Source organism: Ruditapes philippinarum, unplaced genomic scaffold, assembly GCF_026571515.1.
Source record: "Ruditapes philippinarum isolate M1 unplaced genomic scaffold, ASM2657151v2 ctg260_1_1_1_1, whole genome shotgun sequence".
Taxonomy (NCBI): domain Eukaryota; kingdom Metazoa; phylum Mollusca; class Bivalvia; order Venerida; family Veneridae; genus Ruditapes; species Ruditapes philippinarum.
In genome coordinates, this window is record NW_026861537.1 from 253063 (window position 1) to 277376 (window position 24314).

At 33.3% G+C, this 24314-nt stretch overlaps 1 protein-coding gene across 1 annotated transcript; it reads left to right on the top strand.

Moving 5' to 3' along the window:
• The first annotated feature begins 34 nt into the window (after positions 1-34).
• LOC132715982 (CCR4-NOT transcription complex subunit 11-like) lies at positions 35-23718 on the top strand. The gene is made up of 12 exons (XM_060699100.1): positions 35-233; positions 6612-6717; positions 7452-7589; positions 8127-8243; positions 9448-9501; positions 10567-10682; positions 10985-11138; positions 13007-13213; positions 14660-14739; positions 16852-16921; positions 17633-17788; positions 18536-23718. The coding sequence occupies exons 1-12, from the start codon at positions 184-186 to the stop codon at positions 18665-18667; spliced, it is 1380 nt and encodes a 459-aa protein (XP_060555083.1). The 5' UTR covers positions 35-183; the 3' UTR covers positions 18668-23718.
• The last annotated feature ends 596 nt before the right edge of the window (positions 23719-24314 follow it).

Sequence of the window (24314 nt, forward strand, 5' to 3'; positions counted from 1 at the left end):
TAGTCACGTGACATTAAAAAAGAATTAAAAAATAAACAGTTTAAAGAATAAATTTCATTATCTGTTCATATGGTCCCTTTTTAAAGATTTCGTTTATTTTTATCATAGAAAATAAAGAATTGAAAAGTGCGATATTTGCCATTACTTATCAGAAAAATTATTTGAATAAACTCGAGATTCAAAATGGGATCCAACATGGCGCTCTCCTTGAAAGAATTAGCATCTCTTTTAAGGTCTATTTTCTTCAAAATATCTCAATAGTTGATTGATCTAATTTAAGTTTGCTATTGTATATGCTAAAATCTAAGTAGGAACACTAATGTCATAAGATATTTACGTACATATCATTATTTTATACGTATTTGAAAATTTCAATTTGAGTTGTTTCATTCAAAATTGTGGGTGGGGTAATTATTTCTTATTATTTGTCATTATACAGTGGTAAATCGCGTTAGCTACAAATGGTCCAAAGATCAGTATCCACCAGGAATTTATCATAATGTGAAAATAGGCATATGGGGAAAGAGATAATCAAAGTGCTGCAGCACTGAATGCGACGGACATGCAACCGGAGAGACATTAAGGCTTTTTTTTAGAAAATAACAACAAAAATAAAACACAAAATATATAACACAGAAAATTTGTTCCATACAAGTTCGAGATTTGTAGAGCAATACATGTACATTTTGTGTCCCAATCTGATATAATTCAGATATTCTACTTTCAAGCATTTAAATACAGAATGAAATTTATGCCTAAAAACTCTAATCAGTGTCCTTATCGATTTATTCCAAGAAATGATATGTAAATAGAAAAAAAACTGTCAACGAAATATTTCTAAAATAAAACCATGCAAATAAACTTCAAGCATAATACATTATACATGTGAGAATGTTAAATTTAGAATTGCTTCGTGTTATAACATAGTGGGCATATAGACAATAAAATATAAGTCATTTGTATTTTTATTTCTCTTGGATATGTCTCATTAAAAATATTTTTGGTTAAAATCATCAGCAATTAATAGTGTATTTTTTAAGATGTTTTTTTATTTACAAGGGCCAGAGCACATCGTTTTTATTTTAATTTAAATGTCACTTAAGCACTACGGTGTTTAGTTGTCCTTTTCATTTTCACACTAAATTCAATTTTCAACTTGTTTGCTTCTTACAATTGTATAGAATTTCTAAAAGTATTGCATGTAAACAAAGTAAGTATCCGCTGGTTTATTACATGTACTAATCGCCTGTCCGAAAATCAGCACAGGTGCAGCAGAATCTATTTTTAGAATAGCCAAGGTTAACTCATATCGTGACCTAGAAAAATATGTAAACAAACCACAAGAATCGGAAGTAGAACTGATATTATAACTTCCTTCAATAAAGATTACAATGAAAGACTACATGGTGGAAAAGTGTTGAAAAACCCTCTTGTTACATGCATTTTCAAAAATAGATATTTATGCTAACCATTGTACTGTATCTAATTTATTAATAACTGCTGAATATTCAGCGAAACCCGCTGTATGAGTCACGAAAATAGTTCTTCTTTTATTAATGCGCGAGTTACTCTAGAGTCACGAAAAACTTTTGATTTGTTAATAATAATGTTTTGTATAATGTAGAAATATTTATTTCCTACTAATAATTTCTTGGAACTCAGAGCTTACACCTTTATTATAGTATTATTTGCTGTCCTACTTTTTCGACAGCGGTAAATCGTTTCGGCAGTAATTTGCATATTGGGCAATAATACTACGGGACTACAACGTTTTTATCAATCATTTACGTTCATATTTTAACTTGGATAACTTAATTTGAAATTGAAAAGGCTAAATATGGAAGATTTTAAGATATCCCGACAAAGTATGGGAGTTTTAAAGGATAAAATTCATGTACTATTTCTTGGGCTGTTAATCGGTTCAGGACACATTGCGCGATTGTAGCAGACGAAATCCCATGTGTTGATGACTTAGCTCTGAACGCGCCTGAGGGCGCGTCCGTCGCAAAAATCATCATATTTTATTTTACATTCTTTCGTTTCAAAGGTGCTATTCGGTATTTCATGCACCAGTTCTGATTTCAATCAAAATATCTCGACGGTCATATAATCATATGGAAGTGGCTAGCCGTGAGGGCCCGTATGGCTAGCCAAAAGTTCTAGCCGTACGTGAGTCACGTACGACTAGCCAGGACACACTGTATTGGCTAGCCGTACGGCACTTTTCAAAATTATATGGAAGTCGAAAATGCATATGTTATTTTATGACTTTAAGCGAGGATTTGTACAAGACACAGCAATTGTCTTCGTATGTTTACTTTTTAGAGATTAATCGCCTTGTTGGCTACAGTAAAGAAAGTATACGAATACAGTATATATTTTTGTCATCTCAAGACGTCGAGAAAAAATAGCGTTTGGTTGCAGTTAAATAACATCAATTGAAATAGTTTACAAAACTTTGATAATTTTTTTTTGTTTCATTTAGTTTAATTTTCAAATAAAAAAAAAATTAAAAAAACGCGGAAATAATTGTTGTTGGGCTCTGATAATTGCGTCAATTACCGACGGTATAGAAGTTTGTCCATCATTAAGGAAACTTTGCCTTAATTAAGGCTTATCAATTAATTGTGCTTTGATGTCCGATATTTAAAATTATCTATGCTGTATTTGAAAATTATTAAATTATTTTTGCTTTTCACCGGTTTTTTTCAGTATTCTTTTTATTTACTTCTTTATTTATTTAATTATTTATTCCCCTCCGATCTTTATTTATTCGATTATGTGCTTAATTAACAAAAATGATTTAACAATTCATCTTTCATACAAATAAAACAACAAATCATAAGCATGAAAATCAAGGACGTTAAAACTTATGACACTTTTATCAAAATAGATTATACAACGCTTGTTCGTATTCATTTTTTTACAAAATGGCGGAGCATCTTTATTAAAGTGAACACGCTAGGACAAATGCGGAGACTTGATTAAAATCCTCGTTTAAAGACACAAAATAACATGCATTTTCGACTTCCATATAATTTTGAAAAGTGCCATACGACTAGCCAATACAGTGTGTCCTGGCTAGACGTACGCGACTCACGTACGGCTACAACTTTTGGCTAGCCGTACGGGCCCGTACGGCTAGCCACTTCCTAATCATATAGGGAAAGTCACATTGACAATTGTTTCATTACAGGGAAACCGAACTGATTTTCAATAAGTGAAATTAAAAATGATGGGACCAAAAATTTTAATTATAGGTATCTGGTATAGAAATCTTTTGAGCGTTTTATAGCTTAATTTTTTTTTATGTTTCTTTTTTAATATACTTATGTAGTCTGTAGCCATGCAAGTGAAAGCAACCTTTGATTTCCCTGCATGAACAGGCTAGTATCAGGCTTATGACCATTCATGCCATAATTTTTAGGCTCATTTCCGAAACACTTTTCATTTGGAGGTGGGGCATTGATCAGCAACCGTAATGTTTCTAATATTAACAAAGCAGGGCTGGCAAAATCAATTGTCCATATTGCCCAGGTTGTCACACAGCCTGTACGGACAAGTGAAAATTTTCAAGAATAAAGTATGTAAATATCATACATACAAGTTAAAAAATGCTTCGCTAAAAAACGGACAAGTAAGTCAAAATCAGATTTTGCAGGCCCTGCATAGTAGCATACAACCTATATTACCGGTATTTACAACTTGCAAATTTATTGACAACATAAACAAGACAAATTGTCTACAATTATTAACAGTTTTTTCTATCTTTTTTAAAGTATTAAGGCATCGTATATTCAATCAGTCACATAATAAGTGGTAATTTTCACGGTGTTTGACCACTAATAATTGCCTGCAGGTAGAATAGATTAATGCTAGCCAGTTTTTAATTACAGTTTATGACACCTTTGCTTAGGAAGCCGCAGGGGGTAAATGATTAATCTTTTAATTGATCAACATTATTGCCAATAATTGTTAGTTGGAAGGGGCATCAAAGGATTAGTGTCGCCATTTACTGTATATTGCAATGTGCTGTATGGGGATAATTTTTCGTTGTTAGCATGCTAGAATAGTTAATAATAACTTGTCAATAAGATTATATAAAAAATGTAAAATTTCTGGCTACAAAATAAATTATTTTAGATTTTTTTTATCGGGACATAAATCATCTCTGGGACACCTCCGGGACAGACACCTTATTTCCGGGATTTTCCCGGATGTCCACGACATTATGGCATGTATGCTTATGACATAAAAAATCATATTTATAGAAAAATAACAAAGATGTTTCTTTTAAACTTTGTTTATTGAGCATAATATATGACATAAACAGAAAGAAAAAATATTTGGTACAGTGACTTTATTAAGAATTATTTCTAGTGATGAAACAATAATCAAATATTATCGAAAAATCGTTGCTGGGCCTCTCATGTTGACGACAATCGATAGCAAATCAGTCAGCTCTATGTTGCTAACAAATTTTTGGTACTTGGTGCTTTTCTGTCTTTGCGGTATTTTTGTTTGTTTGGGTTAATATAGATGAACAAAAATGACTTTTGAAGTTTTTTTAATTTCATATCCAAGGCACTCAAGATTGTCAATATGAAAGTTCTTTGGTTTCACTAAAAAGAATATCGGACCACTGACTTAACACAATTTTAACATGAAGCGCGTGATATGCAAACTATGCCTAAAATCTGACACAAATAAGGGTATAAAGAGATCAAGTAACTTTGTTAGCTATTTATTGTAGAGCTGTCATCGATAGAGCTGATATCAATGTATCATTGATATTTTTCTGTCAATCAATAATCGATACACAATTGAAAAAATCGATTATTTTGATAAATTATTTAAATGTCTATAAATTATGAAAATTCACTAAGAACATATACAAAAGCAGGTGGCCATATCTAACACAAATATGTTGTTACATAAAGCAGTCATGACAAAATATGGTCAGAAATAAAATCATGCAAAGGTCATTTAGAAACGGGACACAATATATTTGCATGAATAGAACATTAATTTTACTAAAATCATTTAAACAGGTATGAAAACAGGTATATACAACAAGAAATTTGAAGTATTTATCGACATATCGGTATATCGTCAATATGCCTTGCACAGAATCAATTTCAGCTTTAATATATTGATTCTTAATCTTTATAAGATACTCATTCCTTATATTGGTTATAAATAACCTTGGATATAGATGTACAAAATGTCAAGATCCCGATGAGTTTGCTATATAAGATTTACACTGTACAGGGCTCACCCCCTTAATTGTGAAAGGGCTTTGGCTTTTTGTTTGATTGATAATGATTGCTTGAAACTGCTCATTTTTGTCATATTTATAATATTATTGTATGAGATACAAGTACATAATACATGTACTTAGAAGTATTTTAAGGAGTTTATAGTCACTGATATTGTTTCTGCATAGACAATTAAGTTGTTGTACCAAATCCAAAATCATATGTCATTATCAAAGGACTAGAGCTAACATTTTCCTGACCTTTTTAGTTATCCCCCGCCGATGGAATCGGGAGGGGGATATAGTTTTGGCGTTGTTCCGTCCGTCCGTCCGAATTTCGTTTCCGGAGTAGTTCTCTGCAACTACTGGCTGGAATTCAACGAAACTTTATGGGAACCTTCAATACCAAGAGGAGATGTGCATATCGTCGGCTTGTTCGGGTCAGACACTTTAACTCAGAGTTATGGCCGTTGATTAGTTATGCAATATGCATATGGAGTAAAAATCGTTTCTGCGCTACTTCTCTGCAACTACTGGCTGGAATTCAACAGAACTTTATGGGAATCATCAATATCAAGAGGAGATGTGCATATCGTCAGCTTGTTCCGGTCAGTGGAACCTTCAATACCAAGAGGAGATGCGCATATCGTCGGCTTGTTCTGGTCAGATACTTTAACTCAGAGTTATGGCCCTTGATTAGTTATGCAGTATCCATATAGAAAAATATTTGTTTCCTCGCTACTTCTCTGCTACTACTGGCTGGAATTCAATGAAACTTTATGGGATACTAAGAGGAGATGTGCATATAGTCGCCTTGTTCCAGTCAGATACTTATTACTCAGATTTATGGCCCTTGATTAGTTATGTAGTATGCATACATCTCATTGGCATTTCCAGATTTTACTATTTAACACAAAGTTATGGCTCTGTTGTTGCCCTGAATATTTATCAAGTTCAAAGAATATTACTGTTTATGCCATGATTAATATATAAATAAAGCCTTATGTCTTCAGTTGTTGTGTTAATAATAACCAGTACTCGGCGGGGGATATAAATTCAACGAATTTGCTTGTTTATCTAATGATAGTTTCAGCTTTTACTACTCTCAAGTCTATAAAGAACATTATAAATTAAAATAAACTTGTATCTTTTACTCACCCATAACCTGCTGATATTGACGTTTAAGGTATTTAAAATTGTTAATATCAAAATACAAAAATTGAGCTACAATATAAAGCCTGGTCAGGTGGCATGGCTTTGCTCTATACTGGTTAGCAAAGGCAATCATTTTTGTTCCGGCAAATTAATGTTTTAACTTTAAGAAATTTAAAACTATTATTGTTAATGTTTTCAGTGTGCTGTCAGAAGATACTACCCAGACACAGGCCTTTGAGTCAATAGCCACAAGTTTTCATCATTACTTCCAGAAACAGGACCATTTTAAAGTTGGAAGTGCATTGGTATGTTAACTTGTTATTTTCCTAGGTCCATACTATTGTCTTTACAAAAAATGGACAAGGAGTATGATTTTTTTTTATTTCAGATTTTGAATGTATTGTACAACATACATGTATACAATGAGTAAGTAACATGAAGCATATTTGGTAGAAAGACTGACAAAACCCTCCCTCTTAAATTTTCATAGGTGGACAAAAACACCCTTAACTTTTGCTACATGTAGGTTAGCAAAAATCTGTTTAGACAAATTTTAAGAGTGGGTTTTTGTCTGCCTAGGAAAATTTCAAGGTGACTTACAGATATTGTCCATCAAGGAAAATTTCATGTTTTTGTCTGCCTTGGAAACATTTGCAGGAAGGGTATTTGTCTTGTTTCTTTTCATAATCTTATGGTTACTTTAATCAGTATAAATATTATTATTGCTACTTTAGTTTTAAATGCATCCCAATAAAAATAGGATGAATATTTTATGATTTTATTAGAAAGATGTCAAGTTTTGATATAATTATGTTAAAACTATAATTAAAAGTGTCATGAATTTGATTATATACAGTTAGTATGTTTATCTCAGAATTATCTTTGAGTAATAGTAATATATATCTAGGATGACAGATTAGATTATGATGTTGAAAGGATATCATTGTTCACACACAAATATATACAGCTAAAATAAATCAAGAAAGGTGCTGATGCTGATAATGTCAGTGTTAATTGGTAAATTAATGTGTTATTTCAGGTCTTGTTGCTCCAGAACAGAGATCTTCTCCCTCACCCAACACAAAAACTAGCAGCCATCTTCCTCTTGTATGAAATGTACAGAATTGATCAACCAATTGCAGCCAACCCCTTTGCTTCAGTTTTTGTTCATCTTTTGGTATGTATAAAAAAATGCTTTCTAGCTATAAATTCTCAATATCTCATTAACATTCAAATGGTATTGTTTGATTATTTGAAGACTGATTAACTCTTAAATCACAAAAAATCACATAACAAAAGGTGTTCCGAAAAAACATGCATGTAGTGCATTTATAAATGCTACACATCATAACATTGTGCAAAGAACATGTCTGTATTTTACTGAAACTAAGAAAACATGTATGAAAGTGAAATGTAGATAAATAATACTTTATAATTGGTGTTTCATTGATTTTTTTCATCAGATGTTTATACATTGACTAAATCAATGTTTTTTTAAGCTCGATTATGAAACAAGTTCTTGCAACTTACATTAATCACTTTCGAGTTTGCTTCCTGGAACCAACCAGCTGTGGTGTCATATGAAGAAACATAGCTGTAATCGGAATAGGACTCTAACCCATGATCCCCAGGTTGAGAGGAAGACACCTTAACTACTAGGCCACTAGTCCCCTTATATAAATGATTGATATCTCTTCTCTCTTTAATATTACAGAACCCACCAACAGAAAACCAGGATGAAGGTCAGTACAATCTACACTGGGCAATACCAGCTATCTCACCTGCAGAGAAATATTTCCTCTCACAACTTATATCAAGTCCCACTAAAGAGGTACAGGAACTTATTGCTACTGCACGCATAGAAATTAACTTTTATAACATGCATTTTTTTGCTGGTTAAAAAAGTTTTAACTCTTAAAATATACTGGTCAGGGACCATCAACCGGACACTTTTTGAACATTTTTCTATACAAATTTCATAATTTTAAAGCTAGAGGTACGAAAATTTGACACAGTACAGCTAGGTTCTTCTCCTAACTAACAAACTAGTTTGTTTTTTCTGATTATGTTGACACTTATATCCGAGGCCCGTCAAGGAGGGTATCAAAATTACCTAAATTGTACATACTACAGTACCATGTGTCCGGACAGATATGTAATAACGTTGATTTAATTCAGATAAAAGCTTTGGTGTTCTTTTTTTTATTTTTAACATGACACACAATATTTCAGCAGCAAATGCTGAAGTTTTGAATATTCTATTGTTTACTTTGCAAATAATTATTGCTGTTATATGAGGTCAGGCATTGCTTTCTTGACCCCCAAATTTCAACGTCAACATTCTTGAAATAGACATTAAAATATTACCATTTACGGAGGTTGAAATAAATTTATTTACTTAATTATAGAAGAAACATGCATTTATTGTTGATTAAAAAGTGACTGACAACCACTGAACAAAGAAAATTCTAAATCAAGCATTTTCGGGGCCGTCCGGGTTTGGTGGTTGTCCGGTTTTGGTGGTCCCCAACCAGTAAATGAATATTTTTATAATGTTTTTTGTCAACATGTTATTAGGAAGTAGGGTTTATTGAACTCACCCTGGCATTGGCATCACACTGTGGTCAAATTTTTGCAAGCAAAAGACTGCAAGTCTCCAAAAGTACTGAATGGTAAGGTTTGAAACTTCACACACTTATTTGAGAGCATAAGAGGAGGTCATTGTCCAAGGTACCTAACTCTAACATGTATTTTGACAGAAATATAGATCTTTGAACTTAGAAAATTCTACATTATCCAGACTCTTGTTTACTCGTAAGCATTCAGAATAGTTGAGCACCCTGTCCTACTGACATCTCTTGTTACTTTAATTTTGCCACAGTTAAGTCCTGTTTACTGACTTTTAAAGCATTTTTACATTCAATTTTGAATTGTTATTCACTATTGGGGTTACTAAAACAAAAAAAGACACATTATTAAACATGGCTGAAAGTTAGACTGACAGAATGACTAGTTGGCATGTTTTGTATTTTCAGATGTTCAAGAAAACACCAACACAGATCATTCAGATGGATGTAGGAAATATGCAGGTAGACAATCTTTACATACACTGGAGCCGCGATATAGCGCTCATGTTGGGGTCCATGATCTCAAGACAGCGTTGTAACGAGTAACTTTTTATAACGCTCATTTTGTAATTATAGCGAAAATATCGCATTACCCCACCCACCGCCGAAACATATAACGCTTGTTAGTGGAATTGATTGTTTACAAATTTAAAAATATAAACCACGAATGAATGTTTATAAATTTGCAGTAAAACAGCGGTGTTAACGTGAGTTATGTGTGGTCATGAAAATTGATACCTAGTGGATGGGACTAAATTAATCGTCTTTCCTGCTGTCTCTTGTGAAAAAATCAGTCATCCTCAACAACTTTTTTGCAGATAGATCGAAAGTGCATGCTTTTTAAAATTAATTGTATGCTTGGGTGATTTACTTAACTCGTCGGTGTTTGCATGTCTTAGCTAACAGTTTGATACCTGACTGATCAACAGTTCAAAATGAACAAAAGAGCGGATTAACGCTTACCTGTGTATGACTTCACACCTTCTTATCATGAGTGACGTAATTATGACTGTTTATTGCACTCGACTGACACATTGAACAAGCGTTATAGTGGATAAGGTGCGGTATTGATATACATGAAAAAAAAATTATAATGGGCGAAAAATACGATTTTTTTTTTTGGGAGCCAAGGCATATGAGCGTTCTACTGAGATAAGCGCTATACCGATGAGCGCTATATCGCGGCTCCAGTGTACATGTGTAACTGATAAATATGTCACATTGTGTTGTGCTAAACCTTAATGAGTGTTTGAGAAATTTTGTTTCTTTTGATATTTACAAAGCTGTTTATATATAAAGAATAAAGCTGACATACATTGGTCAATTATTGATTTATCAAATAGATGATTTTGTATGCTAAAATGGTTTACCTATTTATCCACTTTGCGATATGTTAGAAAAATTGATGTTTCACAATATTGACATATTTGCCACAAAATACATAGAAAGCAAAAGCAACCATAAAATAAACTTATACCATTCTATTATACCAGTCACATGATGTTTATTATTTTACTTTGATTCCAGAACTTTGATGTGAGTGGTCTTATGTTGGCATTGACAGAGAGACATTCAGAGATGCCGGCAACTGACAAGTCAGCGATGCCGGTTGTTGTACCGGATCCTGACAATAAACCTACCACGTAAGTGCTCAAAACTCGCAGTGAAATGTTCAAAATGAAGTAATTTACACCTCAAGTTTAGTATTTATCAACAGATTAACTTCATCATGAACAGAAATTTCTTATTGTTTAAAAAAGAAGCTTGATTAAAGTGATCAATAAAAGTTGCAAGAATTTGTTTCGCAATCGAGCTTAAATAAATATGTTTTAAATCAATCAGAAGCTAAAAGTACCTGATAATCATAATGCTTTTCCTGTATTTGCATAAAAGGCAGCAAATCTTAACACAAATGTAAAATCATGTTTGTTATTTATACTTTCAGATTTGAGCAGTTTGGTAAACCAGGTGTGATAAATCCCGATGTACAGAGACAGTGTATAGAAGCTTTACTGACGTCAAATAAACCACCTGTAGAGAATTGTATGAGACCAGAGTTTATACGTCTAGCACCACCATTACATATAGCTGAAGATGAGGTGAGATAGAAGTAATAGTACTAAAAAACATGGATGGTGTCCGTACTCCCAGTGCCTGAATGGGCGAATGGACCATCATTAAGCCTAGAATATATACATTGATAGATTAATGTGGAAGAGTACGTTTTGTCTTTGTCCAGTTTTTGCTTTGCTGGAAATCTTAATTTTTGACCATAAAAACTGTTTTATTCTGTCTGTAAGCTAGAGCCTTCATACTTGGGCGAAACGCTTACTAGGTAATTGGTTTATAATTATGTTTTAAAACATGAACTGTTAGATGACCTTCATGACCTATACATGTTTATATATCTTTATTGCTGAATATTGTGTAATAGATTTGCTCAGCTTTGGATTAGTCATTCAAAGTTTAAAGGATTTCAATATCAAAAAATAAAAATGAGCTTCCTTTAGTATAGAGCATGCAATCAGATGGCATGTAAGTGCTGGCTGACAGGGTTTTATACTAGTAGGTGGCAGACAACTGAACTTAACTATAGGACACTGCTGACCTCCTCAGTCTCTTTGAACATTCTAGGTGCAACTCCATATCTTATTAACTGCTTAAGTTATTTACTATTAAGTGTCATCATAATGATCAAAATTTTACTGTAAAGACTTTCTGTCGTAGTTGTATGTCTTTGTGCACACAAAAAAAATCTTTTTAAGAGAAAGAGTGCATGGCGTGTTTATTATGCTCCCCGAAAAATTTCGGGGGAGCATATAGTCGGCGCCTTGTCCGTCTGTCCATCTGTCCGTCCGTTGTCTTGTCCGGAGCATAACTTGAAAACCCTTGGAGATAATTTGTTGAAACTTCATACAGTGGTAGAGGGCATTGAGGGGAAGTGCAGTGTCAAAGAACCATAACTCTATTTTGCCCGGTTTTTGAATTATCTCCCCTTATAGAAAAATCTTGTCCGGGGCATAACTCTAAAACTATAAGAGATATCAACATGAAACTTTGTAGGTGAATAGATCTCAATGGGTAGATGTGCAGTGCATAAGAACAATAACTCTTTTTGTCCTAATTTTGGAGTTATTGCCCTTTGTTAATTTTAACACTTTGAACTTTGTCCGGAATATAACTCTAAAACTATAAGAGATATCAAGATGAAACATTGTAGGTAGATAGATCTCATTGAGTAGAGGTGCAGTGCAGAAGAACCATAACTCTGTTAAGCCTCATTTTTTAATTATCTCCCTTTTTAGAAAAATCTTGTCCAGGACATAGCTGTAAAACTATAAGAGATATCAACATGAAACTTTGTAGGTAGATATATCTCAATGGGTAGATGTGCAGTGCACAAGAATCATAACTCTGCCTTGCCTAATTTTGGAGTTATTGCCCTTTGTTTATTTTTACTTTTTGGAACATAACTTGAAAATCATAAGAGATATCATCAAGAAACTTTTTAGGTTGATAGATCACATTGATTAGAAGTGCAGTGCAAAGAACAGTAACTCTGCCTCGCCTAATTTTGGAAGTATTGCACTTTGACCTTTTTCGAGGGACATAACTCTGAAACTACAAGAGGTGTACTTTCCTGTGTCCAAAAACCTATTTGGGGAGCATCACCCGGCTCAAACCGGGCTCTTGTTTAATCAAGCACTGAGAATAATCACAGTCTTCAAATTTAGCACTGGCCTGGTGGCCCAGGGGCAGTGAAAATTAGTTCGGGCAAGTGTAAATTTTAAGAAAATTTAGTTAAATATATAGTTGAATAAATTCAAAACTGGAATTCGGGCTAGTAAATTCAAAATCTTAAATTCAATGGCGATAAATAGGCTTAATGTCTGTATGATGACTTGTTTCAGATACTTTTATCTGTAAATGCTCACTCAAGTGTTTTGAATGCCATCTATATTTGCAGTTAGCTTGGTTAAACCCAACTGATGTAGAGTACAATATAGCCTGGGATACAACAATGTGTGATAGTAGTTCTGTGGGGACTGAGGTCAGACGTCTGATGACCAAAGCATTTAAGGGACCATTGACCCCACCTCAACAACAACAGCTCCTTGTAGAATTAGAAAAAGACCCGAAATTAGTTTATCACATAGGGCTTACACCAGCAAAGGTATGTATAGTTTGATATTTATTTGTTACAGCATAAGGGAATCAGAATGGCTGAGTGGTTAAATTCGTTGCTTTAAAATCACTGGCCCCTCAGGCCCTCACCACTGTAGATTTGAATACCACCATACACTATGAATTATGTTAAGAAATTACCCAGCTGGCTTCGGGAAGGTACATGGTTCTACCTAATTTCCCACTCGTGACTGACATTATGCAGGCTAGAACACTGCCATATAATCTTTTCAGTGTAGAACACTGCCATAAGATCTTCTAAGTGTTGATGTGCCTTAAAACTATAACCAGATAAATTAATTTAAACATTATTAAATCATTATTTTAATTTATTTTAGCTTGATTTCGAAAAAAGTTCTTGCAACCTATAATAATCACTTAAGAGTTCCCTTCCTGGATCCAACCAGTACTGGTGCCATATGTGAAATCATGATCGTGACACAAGTAGGGCTCAAACCCATGATCCCTGGGTATAGAGGCAGACACCTTAATAACTAGGCCACTGCTCCCCTTTCATAGCAAATCATTTTGCATATCATTTTTAAACGACATAATTCCAGATGGGTAAACAAATATTTAAAAAATCAATTTAAAGATATATGAGTTTGTATGTTTTTTGCAGATTTACTTTGTTATTTTTTTGCAGATTTACTTTGTGATTTTCATAACCATACACAATCTACTATCTTACAAACATGGTCACTTATGTTATATTATTGTATTTTTTTATTTATTTTTTTGGACATGTGACGACAGCAAGCATAAATCACTTACTGAGATGTAATAGGTATCTTTAATGAGATATTTATATGTATGTTAGAATAATACATGTATCTATATTTGTCATAAAATTTGCATGATGAATCTGTTGAGGAGCTGCTTTAATCATGTTTCTAATGTTAAAGGATGAAAAATGTTTAAAAAAATGAAATTTGAATTTTCTGCATGCTGTTAAAAAAAAAATAGGGAAAAAAAAGAGCAAAACAAATGTACTATTATGGTCAAAACAGATATTTATCTATTGCAAGATAATCTATTTATATAAAAAGTAATGGTGTCACATGATAAAGAAGTTTAAATAGAATTAGATATAATTAACTTGTTTTTTACCTTCCACAGTGATAATTTGTCTAGTGCGGAACAGTTCCATTCATTACTATCTTTTTTGTAATTACACGTAATTGAGTTAAATGAAAATTTTATGTAATTTTTGAAATAAAATATGTTAAAAGATACAGTTAAATTACATGTGATGGATATGTTTCACTTAAGATATATGTTACATGAGGCCTTCCCCGTCATGCAGGGCTGTGAGATAATACATTAATGTGTAGTGTTATATCAGTATATAATGCACCTGCAGGGTGGCGTGTACTCATTTATTATGTTAGTCATGTATTACACATTTTTCTATAATGAAGTACGTAAATTTCAGTTACCAGACCTGGTGGAAAATAATCCAATAGTTGCAATAGACGTTCTACTCAAACTGATGCAGTCAAATCAAATTACAGAGTAAGTATTCATATAATTATATGAATTTTTGATATAATAATATAATTACACAGTGACTAGTTTTGTAAATTTCACCTCCCCACCTCCTCTGGCATATATAGTAACTGAACAGCCTGTCTGTACAAGGTTAACATTAATGGCAAGTTGGATTTATCTTAAGTTCTACCAGTAACGATGGCTTCATAGTTTTTTACTTTAATCAACAATACAAAGTACATGATCTTGGCAAGTTACATAACTATGGCTGCTAAGTTATCCAAGTTATTGCCCTTTTCAGCACTTAAGATCTATCTAAACTATTAACAGACGAGCGTTAACATCGCCTGTGGGGCTCTTGTAAAATGTAAGATCATGTATCATTCTCAGAAAATATGTGCTTGCAAGATAAAATTAATATCATTCCATTACTGATCAATTTATCATTTCATTGTGGATATTTATTCGCTAAATTTAATAATTTAAGTGGTAAGAGAAAATGTATAGGACAGCAAAAACAACAACAAAAACTATAATTACCTCAGTGAAATATTACTACATACCAAACTGAGAAAGAGCCCGAACAATGTTTGATATGGGCTTATATAAATTAACTTCTAGAAGTCTCTCTTTCATCAAAATGAACAAATAAGCATTTACTTAATGATAATAAATAGTTTAAAGTGTTTTAATATCTTTTGATAATGACATTCATTTATTATCAAGAGTTAACCAGAGAGTTTACTATCACTTTTCGTAAATAAAAATCGTGATATGCGAGTTCTTTGCCTTCTATGTTAAAAGCAAGTATATTTCATGCTATTTAAAGGGAACAAAATTATTCATTGTACTATTAAATTTCCAACTAATTTGCATCTTAAAACTAGTAGCTGAAAAATGTATTTTTGGGGAAAATTTTTTTGGTGCATTGCTTTCTGCTTCAGTCACTCTGGATAAGCTCAAAGCCTTATTAAGTTGCTCAGTTGCTTAGTCTAAGTTTCGTTTTTCTTTAACATCATGAAACAGGCTTGTCAACGCATACCATAGGTCAGATTTATTTTACAACATTTTTTACACCATGACGATCCATTCCCGACCTATGTTACAATTTAAATGCGTGGGAAGTGTCTGATTTCCAAAGCCTGTCATTACCACGGCAACCTGATACTATTGCATGTTAAACTTTCTGTAACTATCATCGAGTTTGCAATGGACTAAAGGAGAAATTATTCAGAAGAGATCTATGTGCGTCATGATATAGATATATAATATGTAAATTTTGTCTGTACTTGTTCCCAGCTTGTTTATACAGTGTATTCAGCATTTACTTAATGACTGCAGATCTATTGTTATTTGGTTTAATTTAGATAATAAGAAATAATAAGGAAGATAATTGAATGTATCTCATAATCTGCAATGATAAGATTTGGAAATCAACTCTCTTACTGGTAAAATACTGGAAGCAAATTGTCTTTGTCACCAGTATAAAGCCGAGCCAGTCTGTACATCTGTGCAGTTTGACCAGGCTCTATTGTTGGCTGACCAACTTCAAATATTTATTTTGATATCCCCAAAATTGATAATGGATTGTTCCCAAATGGAAGAAAGTCAGCTGGTAATGGGTTAATTTACCTTACTGAATTAGTGGAATAGAATTGTTCTGCTTTGAATTTGAATTTTCCTTTGCAAGTTTTAATTGATTTCATTATAGAAATAATGATATTGGGCAGCTGATGTTATAGAGCTTGGTTAGACTTACAAGAATTGTAGACTTGCTTGGCTTTTTACTAGTGGTATAGATAAGTCATGACAACGCACTGTAAGTTGGACATATCTGCAGATGTTTTGTCACTAAAACAAAAGCATGACATTGGCTCATCTACCCCACTATCCCTTGCACTGCCCTGGAGGTTAGGAGGCTAGGTATACTATTTGCTTGTACATATATATATGATAATTAAATAACGAGTATTTGGAACCTGTGGAATTAATTTTATAGTATTTCATCTTTGAACAGTTTATGACCTAAACTTTATTTTAAAAGGTTAAACTTTCGTCTGCAGAATTAAAGGTCTACGGTATGTATTCAGAAGTTATCCAGTTTTCCATGCATGAATTTTTTTCCTTCTTTTTCAGGTATTTTTCAGTACTTGTCAACATGGAAATGTCATTACATTCAATGGAAGTTGTAAACAGATTAACAACAGTAAGTTTGCTTTAAATTTGTTTTTAGCACAACATGCTCAAGGGGAGCTGTTCTGATTAAAAACAAAAACAAAAACAAAAAAACTGTCTTAGTGAACCACTTCAGAACATCTTGAATAGAAACTACTTTGTTATATAAATACTTGGTTTCAAGTGGTCACTTGCTTCATACTGTAGACACCCACTAATTTTGTTTACAAATAGCAAAATTTGCAATTCAGGAATCAGCAAATTGCAAACATTAATACATAGAGTAAATGTTATTAGCTACATTTGACAGGTGATATCAGAGTGAGTTGAATGGTTATATATCAAACAGTTTATCCAGGGCCTAATAAATTAACCTGAATAAAAGTTCATTAATTTTCAGCAGTGGTGTACATGTATATTGATGATATAAATGTTACAATTTATTGTCGTCTGAATATTGACTTTGGCAGAAACAAAATGATCCGGTTCCGGTGTAAATCATGAAATAATTTTTCTTTTATGTAATTATAGGAGTTTGAACTTGTGGTAAATTTATTTCAATGTTCTGAATCATTTGTTTGTCAGATCTACAAAAATTTTGTTATAAATGAGTAAGGTCAATTCTTCTGTGCAATTATTTTGATGTTGTGATTTTAGCTGTAAAAATATATTTGTGAGTCAGTGTTTAATTAAAAAGTTATTTTGGGCTTGATATAAAAGAAATGTTTGGGTTTATTTACAGGCTGTTGAGTTACCATCAGAATTTATTCATCTATATATATCAAACTGTATAACAACATGTGAGACAATAAAGGACAGATACATGCAGAACAGACTTGTGCGACTAGTTTGTGTATTTCTACAATCTCTCATTAGAAACAAAATTATTGATGTTAAGGTGAGAGATTTATTGACTATTTTCTTATGTGATTATAAAAATATTTAAGTAACCTTGGCCAAGTGGTGGTTTTTAATCTTATTGCCCCTCTTAGCTCATCATGGATGTTAGAATAAATATGTTTATTTTAGCTTGATTATAATGCAAATTTAAACAACTCGGGAGGAGACTGCCTGTAAATGACCAGTACTGGTGTTGTATGCAGAAATATTCTTGAACCCTCTATCCATAGGGTGAGAGGCAAACATTTTGACCATTGACTTAACTACATGTATATAAGTATTATGTCTACCTGTCTTGCAGATCTATGGATTCAGGCCTAAGATAATACATGTACATGCATAGGAGTCTCGAGTCTTTCTCCTCTAGTAACAGTTGAAAAAATTGCCACATGACAATAACATGACTGTAAACAAATACAAGTAAAATGACATTTGATTTGAAACCTGTTTGTTTTTTGTTTCTGATAAAAATCCTGATGGCTCTACTCAGGTATCCACTAAACTGGGCATTTGTACACAGTGCTTAAGTGCGAAAGTCGCAAATCATCTTTACCTTAATATAGTAACAGTGTTGATGTGACTTACACATAAAAAAAATCAAGAATGCAAACTCTGATTCAATAAAAACTCTGGGATTTACTTAGTGAGTCTTAAATACTGACTTTCCATTTTCTCAACAGAAAGAGACAAATATATAAAAACTGCATTTTCAACATGTTTTAAGATAGTATTTATATATTTTCAGGACATATTTATCGAGGTTCAAGCATTTTGTATAGAGTTCAGTAGGATACGTGAAGCAGCAGGCTTATTTAGACTTCTTAAATCATTGGATAGTGAGGACCCTAAAGCCGTGGGTCAGGTGAAAACTTCATAAACAACTGTGAAAATATTACAGAATCTTGGATGTAAAAATTTTGAATAAAGTGTTGTAGTTGACATGGTGAGAGCATATTTGGAGAGGAGCATGATTTACCAGATCTGATCTTAAGAAGGGGTTTGAGCAAAGTTCACAATCTGGAGCCACACTCAGCAAAAAGTGTTAAGAACCATTTTTGAAGTGAATGTTTAAGAATTTTTTTAGGCATATAGCTTTTTATTGGTTCAATGTATGAGCCTCGTGTTGAAAGCTTTATATAAATAGCATGGTAGCCACTCTTCTGACATAAAAAAAAAGTGATATAGAATAGTGTGATAGCAATCTTTTAATGTTGCTTTATGTGATGTTGATTTAAGATCTGTACCGTGTGTGCTTACAGGAATTATGAGTACTTGACAAATGTTGCCATAGAAATGTGATTTCACAATGACAAGTGAGAGATGTTTATAATTTACTGTTATTATAATCTTGAAGATAATGAAATGAAAAAGAAAAAAGTATAGGATGCTGAATTAACTTGAAAGAATTTACTTGAAGATATGCAACTCCAGATGAGTTAAGAATAATTTGAAAAAATGAAAGTTGAATCAAAACAACAGTTTGCATGTTTGAAGCAGACTTTATAATTTTATCACTGTATTTTTACTGTGTTGTAATATAGTAAGGTCTGCATATTGTTGCCTGTTCTAGGTTTCTGTGGATAGTGTCTTTGGCTTCATTATCACACACATTATTTCAACATAACTTTTTGAACATATTTTTAAATATGCATGAAATTTAACACAAAGCTTGAGTTGTGCAGTGCTGCTAGTTGTTTATCTTCCAAATAGACACTGAATAAAAGTTACTGTTTTTTTATGTAAACCAATAAGAAAAATTGGAAAGTGAACAAAATTTATTTCCATAACATGTAATTATAAAACACAAATGCACTTAATGTCATACATGTATTGTGATAACTTACTTTACAACAGATTTTTAAAGCTCCTACAGGTATTTGTATTTTTTTCTGTATCAAAAGTATGTTGTTACTGGACATCAAATGCAAAAATTTTAGTTCTTATAAACAGCATGTTATTCATAAGCCTGTCCCATTGTCTTTTCATGCTTGAGGTTCTTTGAAAATTTGGCCGCTATCCCAAACAGTTAGATATAAGCATTGTTTACCAACGGGTAAGATTTGAATGGTTTTACGAAGCTATGAGCATGACAAATGTTATTCCACCTGCTAATAAGCATATTACGGCTTAGTAGTGGTTATTGAAATGCCGGGGTATTTCCCAATGATTTTGTAAATTTATAATTAAAATCCAATGATGTTTTTATTGTCTCCCTTTGTCACAATATCTTTGGCTTGCATTTTTGTATTTTATGTAATTTACCTACCATAAATACATATAGAGGCTTTAAAGGCTATGTACTATCTGGAATGCCTTTTGACAACAAAGCTGTTCTGTTTTAAAATTTGAAACTTTAGGGTTTTTAAAAGTTTATTTATGGTGCAATTGTATGTTAGACATGTCATGTTGTTTATTATTGACTGTATGTTCAAGATCGTTTAGCAGGTTGTTTTTTTTTATGCCCCCACAATGTGGGAGCATATAGCGTTGCACTTGTCCGTTTGTCTGTCTGTTCGTCCGTCCCGAAATCTTGTGAGCGCAACTCCTCTTAAACCAGATGGCAGATTTTGCTTAAACTTACAGGGATGAACAACCTTAATGTGTAGATGGTAGTAAAGGAAGTAATCTTTGCTGCGACCAAATTTAACAGAATTATGGTCCTTTGTTGATTTTTTCACTATATACTTTGTAGAAATTTTGTGAACGCAACTCCTCTTAAAGCGGATGGCAGATTTTGCTTAAACTTCCAGCGATTAACAACCTTAATGTGTAGATGGTAGTAAAGGAAGGAATTTTTGCTCTGACCAAATTTAACAGAATAATGGCCCTTTGTTGATTTTTAGTTTTCAACTTGTGGCACATGTAGTCCAAAAAATATTTGACCTAGAGTCATAAGATTGACAGAACAGTGGCGTGTGGGGGCATCCGTGTCCTATGGACACATTCTAGTTTATTAAAGCATTCCCCTTATTTCTGGAGTAATACTGTATAATGTACCATGTTGACTGTTCTAAAAATTCAACTAGTTATTGTGTTGTCATAGTAATATTATAAGAATCTTACACTGGCTGCTGGTACAGACCGGAATATCTATAAATCCGGAATATAAACAGTTACCCGAGAGCTAAATATTCCTGTCTGCGACGACAGCTGGTGTTTGATTTTTTTTTCTTGCATATTACATTATCAATTATTTTCAGAACAGAAATAACGAAAACCGATATTCTCATTACGCACTTTTAAGCTCACTTGAGCTTGCTCAGGATGAGCTTTTAGGATCAGTGAATGTCCGTCTGTCCGTGGTACGTCCACAATTGCTTGTGAACACTCTAGCGTTCGCATTTTTGCCTCAATCATCATCAAACTTGGTCAGGATGCTTATCTAGTTGAAAGCTCGGATGAGTGCGAACATGGCTCATCTCGGATGAAAAACTAGGTCACAAGAGCTAAAAATAGAAAAACCTTGTGAACACTCTAGAGGTCACATTTTTGAACCAATCTTCATCAAACTTTGTCAGATTGCTTGTCTAGTCAATTGCTTGGATGAGTTCGAACATGGGTCATCTCTGATGAAAAACTAGGTCACAGGAGCTAAAAATAGAAAAACCTTGTGAACACTCTAGTGGTCACATTTTTGACCCAATCATCATCAAACTTTGTCAGGATGCTTGTTTAGATAATAGCTCGGATGAGTTTGAATATGGGTCATCTCGGATGAAAAACTAGGTCACCAGAGCTATAAATAGAAAAACCTTGTTAACACTCTAGCGGTCACATTTTTGCATCAATCATCATCAAACTTGGTCAAGATGCTTGTCTAGGTGATAGCTCGGATGAGTTCGAACATGGGTCATCTCGGATGAAAAAGTAGGTCACCGGAGCTAAAAATAGAAAAACCTTGTTAACACTCTAGCGGTCACATTTTTGCATCAGTCATCATCAAACTTTGTCAAGATGTTTGTCTAGGTGATAGCTCGGATGAGTTTGAACATGGGTCATCTCGGATGAAAAAGTAGGTCACCGGAGCTAAAAATAGAAAAACCTTGTTAACACTCTAGCGGTCACATTTTTGCATCAATCATCATCAAACTTGATCAAGATGCTTGTCTAGGTGATAGCTCGGATGAGTTTGAACATGGGTCATCTCGGATGAAAAAGTAGGTCACCGGAGCTAAAAATAGAAAAACCTTGTTAACACTCTAGCGGTCACATTTTTGCATCAATCATCATCAAACTTGATCAAGATGCTTGTCTAGGTGATAGCTCGGATGAGTTTGAACATGGGTCATCTCGGATGAAAAAGTAGGTCACCAGAGCTAAAAATAGAAAAACCTAGGTCACAATTTTGACTCAATTGTCATCAAACTTGGTCAGGAAACTTGTCTAGGTCATTGCTGGGAATAAATCGAACATGGGACATCTCGGATGAAAAACTAGGTCACAGGAGCTAAAAATAGAAAAATCTTGTTAACACTCTAGTGGCTACTGTTGTGATCCAAATATTTTGTTAATTGGTCTGAAAGTTTGTTTTGATGATTCCTAAGTCAAGATCGAACATGGGTCATCTTGGATGAAAAACTAGGTCACACCGCCCAAATATGGGAAAAACCTTGTTAACATTCTAGTCACATTTTCGACTCAATTATCATCAAACTTGGTCAGGATGCTTGTCTAGGTAACTGCTTGGATGAGTTCGAAATCGCATGTGAAACTAGGTCACCGGAGCTAAAAATAGAAAAATCTTGTTAACACTCTAGTTGCTACTGTTTTGATCCAATTATCCTGGAAATTGGTCTGAAAGTTTGTTTTGATGATTTCTAGGTCAAGTTTGAATATGTGTCACCTGGGTAAAAAACTAGGTCGCACTGCTCAAATATGGATAATCCTTGTTAACACTGTAGTGGTCACATTTTTGACCCACCTGTCATGAGACTTGGTCAGACTGCTTGTCTAGGTAATTGTTTGGATGAGTTTGATAAGTCAGGTGAGCGATCTAGGGCCATCATGGCCCTCTTGTTTCTTATAGTAGCGTATGAACGTACAACTCCATTCATAACGGTTAAGTGACGTCATCCTAACATAAAAGGCGCGCAGCAATGACGTCATTTTAAAGCATACATGGGGGGTGTAAGACAGGGTTTTCTAGCACCGGTGTAAACGGTAGATAATCCTGTCTGATATGCAAGAAATATGGATCTTACACCAGCTGCCAGTACAAATTGGAATATCTTGCTTGAGTGTAATTGTTTACAGCAGTAACAAGACTCTGCTGAGTTTCCGCAAATAACGGCCTCCGTGGTCGAGGGGTTAGAGGCGATGACTTCTAATCCAGTTAACTCTCTGGCATGGGTTCGATCCCCGGGAGATGCTTTGGTAGTTTAGCACGGTGGAAGGTAGTCTACTACTGGTGTAACTCACCAGGAACAATGGTTAGGAAACTACCCGCCTATATGACTGAAATACTGTTGGGGAAAAGGCTTAAATTGAAACAAACAATCAGTTCCCGCTAAACAGTTATCTGAGAATGACGTTATTAACAGAACGCGACTTGTCTTACATGGGGGATGTAAGACTGGTTTGGCTAGCACTTGTGTAAACGGTAGATAGTCTGATATGCAAGAATATCAAATGTTTCAGTAGAAATAGGAGTTTTTACTCTGTCGGGCACACTTAAAAGCATGTTGTTGTGTTATATTCAAGTTCATTGAATAATTGAACTAAATCATGTTTAATAAAAAAGATGTTGAAATAACATTAGATGTAAAAAGCATGTTGTTGTGTTATATAGAATTAAATTATGTTCAATAAAAAAGATGTTACTATAAAATAAGAATGTGGAGAAATTTTTTGAAAAAATGTTTGACTTGTTAAGAAATACAATATTATATATTATGAGGTCTCTAAGATTAATAAAAATATATAAACATTTGAAGGTGTTGTGTATGATGTATTCCTGTAAACAATTTGTATACAGTCTCAATAATGATTTAGAAGTTGATCACATCCCTACATCAATTAATATGAATCAAAGGGCATAATGACTTGTGCACTTGTTTGAGGTTGCAGATAATTTTAACCTGTTTAAAGGTCAATTTATTGAATTTTGCTTTTTTTTTTTTTTTTTTTTAATTTGCTATAACTGTTATTTTTGAATGGGTTGTCTATATACTCCTTTGGACATCACCTAAATAATGAAGACAAAATTGACTTTAACCATAGCTCATCAATGAACTTGACCTTGAAGGTCAAATTACTGAAATTTGCTTAATTTTTGCTATTATTGGCTATAACTTTGTTATTCACAAATGGATTTTCTTCTTACTTAAACACAATAACCTTTTATTAGGACAGTGTCTTAAAGAAGATCAAACTAAATTTGACTATGTCTCATCAGTCATCAATGACCTTGAAGGTCAAATTATTGTATAATTAGCTATAACTTTGTAAGTACATGAATGTGACCTTTAAAGGAGCTTGACAGTCAAGATGAAATAATATAATTTTGGTTAAGTTGTCAAAAATTC

What these genes read in the sequence shown, in the direction of transcription:
- LOC132715982 (XM_060699100.1), top strand. Translation starts at nt 184, where the DNA reads ATGGGATCCAACATGGCGCTCTCCTTGAAAGAATTAGCATCTCTTTTA. An exon ending in TACATATAGCTGAAGATGAG is followed by an intron (nt 11,139 to 13,006) that starts GTGAGATAGAAG and finishes CTATATTTGCAG; the next exon opens with TTAGCTTGGTTAAACCCAAC. An exon ending in TTGTAAACAGATTAACAACA is followed by an intron (nt 16,922 to 17,632) that starts GTAAGTTTGCTT and finishes GTTTATTTACAG; the next exon opens with GCTGTTGAGTTACCATCAGA.